The sequence below is a fragment of the Alligator sinensis genome, unplaced genomic scaffold (genome assembly GCF_000455745.1).
Source record: "Alligator sinensis unplaced genomic scaffold, ASM45574v1 scaffold1354_1, whole genome shotgun sequence".
Lineage (NCBI taxonomy): Eukaryota > Metazoa > Chordata > Crocodylia > Alligatoridae > Alligator > Alligator sinensis.
In genome coordinates, this window is record NW_005842344.1 from 857,604 (window position 1) to 865,162 (window position 7,559).

General features: G+C 64.8%; 1 protein-coding gene across 1 annotated transcript in view; it reads left to right on the forward strand.

Annotated features, from left to right (window-relative positions):
- The window catches only part of IL12RB1 (interleukin 12 receptor subunit beta 1), a 17,219-nt gene that overhangs the window by 3,123 nt on the left and 6,537 nt on the right, over positions 1 to 7,559 (forward strand). The window contains exons 3-16 of the mRNA XM_025210329.1: positions 273 to 387; positions 674 to 843; positions 1,185 to 1,339; positions 2,160 to 2,211; positions 2,726 to 2,836; positions 2,986 to 3,068; positions 3,407 to 3,623; positions 4,503 to 4,673; positions 5,268 to 5,369; positions 5,657 to 5,962; positions 6,115 to 6,258; positions 6,796 to 6,892; positions 6,975 to 7,056; positions 7,255 to 7,555. Coding sequence (XP_025066114.1) covers positions 273 to 387; positions 674 to 843; positions 1,185 to 1,339; positions 2,160 to 2,211; positions 2,726 to 2,836; positions 2,986 to 3,068; positions 3,407 to 3,623; positions 4,503 to 4,673; positions 5,268 to 5,369; positions 5,657 to 5,962; positions 6,115 to 6,258; positions 6,796 to 6,892; positions 6,975 to 7,056; positions 7,255 to 7,555 — 2,106 coding nt within the window. The remainder of the gene's footprint in view (positions 1 to 272; positions 388 to 673; positions 844 to 1,184; positions 1,340 to 2,159; positions 2,212 to 2,725; positions 2,837 to 2,985; positions 3,069 to 3,406; positions 3,624 to 4,502; positions 4,674 to 5,267; positions 5,370 to 5,656; positions 5,963 to 6,114; positions 6,259 to 6,795; positions 6,893 to 6,974; positions 7,057 to 7,254; positions 7,556 to 7,559) is intronic.

Sequence of the window (7,559 nt, forward strand, 5' to 3'; positions counted from 1 at the left end):
TTCCTCCCTATGCAGGGGGTCGGACTCGATGATCTATTGAGATCCCTTCCGACCCTGGCATCTATGAATCTATGAGCCCTGGGAAAGCCTCAGGATGGTGCTCCCGCATGCACTCAGAGCACCAGCTGTATCACAGCCGCACCCAGCACAGCGCAGCGCAGCCAACACGCTCCTCGCCCGGCTCCATCCCGGCCATTCCTGGAACCGCAGCCCACAGGGGACACGGAGCAGGGAAAAGCAACTTCACCCACTTCCTCCATGTGTGCCTACAGGCTCTGCAGACCACCCCGACCTGCTCTGCTACCGCCGCTGCAACAGATGCGATCTCCACTGCTCCTGGACAGCTACGGCCCCCTTGGGCAATGCCACCTACCGGTTCAAGTACTGGTGAGTAGGACGTGCCAGCAGTGGGCCGAGCAGGGTGGCTGCCGGGGCTGCAGGGCACGTTGCTTCTGCACCCGCAGCATGCGACCCCGTCCCACAAGGAGCACCCCCCATGCATGGAGCCAGAGCTGGCTGGGAGGGCTGGGCTCCAGCTCACTGCTCCGGCAGGACCAGAGCACGGGAAGGGGGTAGGAGCATGGTGAAAGGGCAGCCCTGGCACCATGCCGCGGCTCCCAGGCAAAGGAGGGCGAAGGCCTGGCATTGCAAGGGAGCCGGCTTTCCTCCTCAGCTATCACAGCATAAAGAACTACTGCACGGCCGTGGAGGCCAGTACCATGCACTACACGCTTCCTTTCCGCAAGCTGTATCTCCTGAAAAACTTCACGGCCTGGGCGGAGTTGGGCAGCGGTGACAGGACTTGGAGAACCAGGAACATCACGCTGCAGCTGGAGAATGCCAGTGAGTGTCCGCGGAGCCGGCGCGGGGGGCAGCCTGGACCTCGCGTGGGGCAGCTAGGCCCTGGGGAGGTCATCCTCCTCTTCTTCCTCCCCTGCCATGGCCCCACCAGCCTCCTCTAGCAGGAGGAGCTCAGCGCCCACAGGCCCGTCACGCCCTCGGCCCCTTGGCTGGGGAGGGGGAGGAAATAAGGCGTTTCTTGTGCTGTGGCCACATGTCCCCCAGGGCGTGGGCGTGTGTGCACATGCATACGTGTGCACAAGCCCCTTCTGACCCCCCGGGGCCTGTGCTCCCCCCGCCTGTCTCAAACCCCACAGCTGCCTAAGGCTGCAGTGTCATTCCAGTCAAACTGGACCCTCCCCCCAGCAAGATCAGCTTCTCCAAGGTCAACGGCACGCTGAGGCTGCAGCTGCCCCGGGCCGAGGAAAGGGCAGGCAAGGCTGTGGTGCTGCGGCGGGAGGTGCGGCACCGGCAGGGGAAGGACACCACATGGACGCTGGTGAGTTCAAGGGATGCACGGAGCCGCCCCCGAGGGGTTTAAGCTGGGCAGGAGGGATGTGGCTGCAGTGGCAGCTGCTGCCTTGCTGCTGCCTGTTGTAGCATGCACACACATGCACAAGCACATACACTTGTGCACACGTGCCCACCCTGCCCCGGGCAGGGCACTGGTCAGTGAAGCCAGGAGCCACCAGCCATGCGGTCACTACGGTTCTGCAAGCCCAGGTCATGCGCCCACCCCAGCCCCTCAGGGCCCGGTGATGTGCAGCCCCCGGCCTGGCTGCTCTGTTGCATGACGCAGTCACCCACGTGCACCAGCCCTGGGTTATGATGTCGTCGCAACAGGACCAGAGCGCAATTCGCAGGGACTGTGCAGGGAAGGGGCCCCGGCCGACAACCACCTGCCTAACGTACTCTGGGCACCAGCTGCCAACTCACCCGCTCTGATGCGTGGCAGTGCCCCTGCCCCAGCCCCAGGGCCCAAGCCCCATGCAGGTGCGACGCCCGCCGAGGACAAGCCGCAGCTCCGACCCCAGTGCCCTGCGTCGGCACCAGCCGTGCTCCCCCCGTGCTGCTACCAGTCTGCCATCCCCCGCTCACATCCACCCGGCCTGGCCGTGCCAGCAATTCCTCCCCACGTAACCCAGGGCTTGCTCACAAGTGCTCTCCTCCTGCACCACGACCAGCACCATTCAGATGGGGTGGGGACTGGGGCCTCGGTCCTTCCTGCGGGGCTGTGTCCTGCTGCAAGTACCCTGCACGCTGGTGCTGCGTCCGGTCCCCAGGTTGCTCAGCTCAAGACTTGTGTGCTTTGTTTGCAGGTGGAGTGCGAGACGCAGGAGGACGACAACAAGGAGAGCAAGGATGAGGCAGGTGGGTCTGGGCCATGCCCCGAGGCACGTTCAGTTCTGCGCAAAGCACCTGGGCCCAGCGGTGCAGGGAGCACCAAGGGGGGAGCAGGGCGACCCCCTGATCTATTGCACAGCTCCAGGGCAGAGGCTCCTAGCCTGGTTCAGCGCCCCACCGCTCCTTCCTGCAGGGACCCGACTTGCACGGCTGCCCCCACCTCCCCGAGCCTCCGCCGAGGACATGATGCCTGCCCCCGGGGCTCTTGGCTGCACGCGGCAGCTGCGGCAGAGCCCTCATTCTGGGGGGACGCCTGCCCACAGGGGCTCCCCAATCCTGCCCAGGCACCACATGGTCCTCCCCTCCCCACACCCAGCCCCGATCCGCAGCGAGTCGCTCCTTCCCTCTCACCGTGGGCTGGAGCTTGGCCAAATCAGAGGACACAGCAGCGTGTCCCAAGACCTCTAGGACGCCCCGGCCTGGTCTCGGCTGAGGGCTCAGGTCAGCTCGCAGCTCAGCCCCCGCGGCCTTGGCTCCCTAGTGACCTGCGACCTGGGGCAGACAGCCGCCCTCGAGCTGCAGATCCGGCACAAGACGCTGCACTGGAGCAGCACCTGGAGCGACTGGAGCCAAATCATCCTCGTCCCTGCAGGTGAGGGCGGCAGGACCTGCCCTGCAAGCGCTGGAGCCTGGCTTCAAGCACGTCCCAGTCATGCCCAGCGCTGCGTGTGTGGTCAGGGGCGCAGTGGGCAGGGCCTTGCCAGGACCAGCACGTGGCCGACGTCACCGCTTCCTTTCCAGAACTCGTTGAGAGGCCCAGGGCGAGTTACACGCTGGGAAGACTGGGCCAGAGTGGACGGAGGAACCTGACCCTGCAATGGCAGGTACCGTGGCCTCCTGGGCCTGAGCCCCGTCCCCTGCTTGCGAGCGTGGTTGGCCCGAGGGCTCCGTCCCTCGCGGTCCCTGGCACTGCGGCAAGGGGAGCCCAAGCCTTGCTTTAAGCACCCGGTGACGGGGCTGTTGCCCCGGACACCCTCCCTCCGCCACGCCAGCTGCCACGGCAGGTACTCGGGGGTCCCGACCTCCTGGGGCCACAACGCAATCACCTGGGGGGTGGCCCCGGTGAGAGCAGCTCCCAACTGCTGAGCAGGCCGGGGAGCCTGGCAGCTGGGTCACCATGCGGCACAGGGGCGCCTGCTGATGCCCCTTCTGACTGCCCCAGAAAGCCAGCGAGGAGCAAGGCAACGTCACCTACACCGTGGCCGTCCGCATGCTGACGTGTGGCTGCGGGGAGCCCGCGGCCAAGATCACCCTCCAGGACGTGGTGGAGCTGAACCTGGCTCTCTCGGGGGCGGAGTACAGCATCTCGCTGAGCGCGGCCAATGCGGCTGGATGCGGGCCCGCTTGGCCGCTCCACATCCCGCCAGACCCGGACACAGGTACAGGGACCCTGTCGCCCTCCCCTGCCCCAGGGCACCTCCCAGGATCACTGCTGCCTCCGCCGGGGGTGCGGGGCAGAGCAGTCCTCTGCCAGGCTCTAGGGGACAGACAGTTTCCTCGAGTTACTTCGAACGCATAAGTGTGCGTGCATGTGCACACGCACACACCTGCCCCCTGCTCGGCGTTAGACCCCGACTCCATGCGGTGCCCAACAGACTAGGGAGACGATGGTCCAATTGCTCGGGATCCAGTTGCTCGGGGGGCAAACCCCAGCACACATTGCTCCACAACAGAATGGAGACCGCTCCGGGCGAGCTCCCAAAACCCAACAAACAGGGGAGCAGCAACGAACATTAGGTCTTTTCACATTTATACACCTCTGCTCACACTCATTGACATTTACTCCACCTTTGCCCCTCCTTTGTTCCACCCATCCCCGCTCCTACCTCAGGCTCCGCCTCTGTTTACTTCATTAGCATGGAATTACCTGTGCATTTACATGTCTTTCTGCTAAGAGCACGTGTCCAGACCGTGACCGGAGGAATCCGGGGCCACTTGCTGTTTCTTGATGATTTCAGCACCATCTCCAAGGTCTTGCTTCTGCTTTATCTCCTGGCTAGCTGGTGGTCTGCATCTCGTTCTCCTTGCACAATGAATTATATATCTTGCACACTACCACATCGTTAGAAAACTGCTTGCCTAAGCATCTCGCACTGTTACTTGTAATATAGCATTCTGCCTTGTGCTCAGCAGCTTTACTGAGCCACAGATTAAAGCCTTTATTCAGCTGCAAATCCGGTGCTCCCCAAGATCCAAACATTGTCACCCTAACACTCGGCCCCAGCTCTGCTGAGACAGCTGCCTGTGTCCCACCCCAGAGATCAGCTTCCTGGCTGTCAGCGCGGCCGGCACCAACACCACGGTGCAGTGGGCAGCAAAGGCCAACGGCACCTTCTACTGCATTGAGAAGCAGCTACTGGGAGATAATAGGAGGCCTGCGGACTGCATCCAGAAACCCTTCGTGGAGACGGGCACGTACACGGAGACAGGTAGCAAGAACATCTTCCTCTTCGCCCCTTTCCTGTGGCCTGACTCTCCTTTTGGCCCCCCTTCCCAGTTAAAGGGTCAAGAAGGGCTGCATCCAAACAGGGTTTGAATTACAGGGGAGTTGGGGAAGGCTGAGCCCTCCCATAAGAGATGAAAGCTTCCCTATAAGATTTGAAATCATAACCTTGGGGGGTCTCTGATTTTATTAAGGCATCGTGTTGGGCAGACCAATTTTTTTTGCAGACTCCCTCAAGAGTCAAAGTATAATTCAAACCCTGCATCCAAGGTCTGGGAGGCACCCGGGCAGCCCGTGCTAGGGAAGGGCAAAGCTTCAGCGTGGGGCACCGTCTCCAGGTTTCCTAGCCCAGGTTGTGACTCGGCCATGGCACCGTTGTGACCTGTGCTATCACACCTTTCACTTATGCCAGAACCTCACAAAACCCAGAAAACGGGGAAAAAAAACCTGGTTGGAAGGTGCAGCCAGAGCCACGGTCTTGGCCGTGCCCCGGGGCAGCCCGGCACATGCTGCAGGGTCACGGTTCAGGCGCTTGCGGCACATCGGGCGGGTTGGTAATGTCTCCGGGTGTGTGCTCCAGGCGTGCTGGAACCCAGGCGGTGCTACCGGATCGCCATTCACGGACAGGGACCCGGGCGCAGCTGGGCCACGTTCGCTGCCACGTACCACTTCACGGGAACCGGTGAGTAGTTGAGCGCAGGGTGGCACAGGCCAAGTCCTGCAGCTCTGCACGCCTGGGCCTGCAGGACGGCGTCCAAGCAGCGACAGCGGGGCAGCCCCGAGACGAGGGGAAGCGGCCGGCCCCAGCCCGAGTGGCTGCGGGGGCCCTGCCTGACCTCCCACGTGCCCTCAGCCGGCAGGGGCAGACGCCTCTCCCTGTGCCCGTGAAACACTGATGGCACCAGGCCCGTCCTGCCCCCGAGGCATAGGCGAACCCGCCGCCAGCTGCTGCCATTCCCCTTCCCGCAGCAACCCTGGACGGGCTTCTCCACATCACCGTCACCGAGGCCTCCGCCTCCCTGCAGTGGCAGGAGCTGCCCCTCGCCCGCTGCCCTGGCGCTCTCCAGAAGTACGTCGTGTGCTGCGCGGCCGAGCGGGATAACATCACCGCGTGTGAGTGCAGGGCCCTTCGCCGTCCCTCCCGCTGGGCACAACGCCGACGGCAGCCCACGGCCGGCCTCGGGCCGCTGGCGTCACTTGTGCCCCGCTGCACCAAGCGGAGAGGAAGGGGACAAAGGGGCAAAGCAGAGCGCAGGGCAAAGGGGAGCGATGCGGGTGAGAGCGGGCGGAAGGAGGGAGCCCACGGCCCCGTGCAGGTGTGGCCGGCGCTGCGGTGGGGGGCAAGTTGCAGGGGAGCAGGGGCTGAAGGCGGCTGCACGCGGGGCAGGAGGGGGTTCCTGGGGCTCACCTCACTGCTGTCTGAGCAGATCATGAAGCAAACGCCTCGGTGACGCACTTCACGCTCCGGGGCCTGCAGCCCGGCACCTCGTACCGAGTGGGGATTCAGGCCGTCACAGCCCGCGCAGCTAGGACCTGCCGGCCGCAGCACCTGTTCACAACCAAGGAGCTCGGTAATGGCCCAGGCGCCTTCCCCTGGCCGGGCTTGTCTTTGGGAGGGGGCCGACGCAGGTTTCCACCCCCCACATCTCCGCGGTCCAGAACATGGGGTGCAGGGGTGCCAGCAAACCCCTCCCCGTGCTTCCCCCATGAGCCTAGTGTAAAATGCACACCCAGAGCCACGGCTCTCATTGCATCGCATTCGGGGGCAGCCAGAGGCCCGCAGAGCTCTGCCCCCAATACCCAGGACCCTGCCTTGGGCACCCAGCGCATTTCATTTGGGGGAGAGACGCAGGTCATGGCAGCCCGGGCCAGAGCCTGCTGGGATGCGCTGGGCGCTGGGGCAGGGGGGCAGTCCCACTGCCCGTTAGCCACAGTCCTGAGCGCAGACAGCTGCCGGTCATGCCAGGAGCCGGCCTCGGAGGCTGCAGGGGCACAGGGACATGGCAATGATTGCACCAGCTCGTATGGGGCGCGCGGGCCCCGGCAGACACTAGCACGCAGTCCCGAGGGCCCCAGCAGTTTCCGAGCGAGCCTGCGCTTGCCCCTAGGCTCCCAGCTGTCGGCGGTGAAGGCCAACCTCTGGTTCCTGGCCATCTTCGTGGTCGTCCCTGTCTCGGCCACACTCTACCACGTCACCAGGAAGAGGTGAATGCGCCGGCAGCCCCCGCCCGCCCCTCCGCCCCGTCGCACGTCTGCCCATTAACCACCCACTGCAAATGTTTCCCAGGGCCAAGAGCCTGCTCTGCCCGCTGCTGCCCAAGCCAGGGAGCAGCGAAGCCGTCAAGTTCCCGGCTCCCGAGATGAGTCAGGTGAGCCCCCGCCCGCAGCGCGCGCCCTCAGAAGACGGCAGGGGCTGCTGGAGGGGATGGGGAGGGGGCATGAGCACCACGGGACCTCGTGCTCCAGGAAGGGGCCAGGGATCGTGCCGTTCCTCCCCCATGTGCGTCAGGGCCCCGCGAGGCCGGCACGCGCCCGCTGCATGCTGAGGACCTGCCCTGTCCCCGCAGGCGAAGCCACAGCCAGGCTTTCTGGAGCCCTCCGAAAACATCGACCCCACAGAGCTGCTGGTGACCGAGCTGGTCTGGGACAAAGAGGTGCCCGAGGCGAGCGCGGAGACCTGCTCGCTGCTGCGCTGCACCGTGGCCGACGACCCGGCGGGGACGCCGCCGGCTGAGGAGGGGTGGGCGGGCGGCGAGGCCGAGCTGCCCTTTGAGTACCGGCAGCAGGAGCTCCTGCCCCGCATGGGAGAGGCGCAGGGAGGCTGTGCCGGGGGCTGCGGTCGGGGGAGCCCTGGGGACGAGGTGCTGGGCTG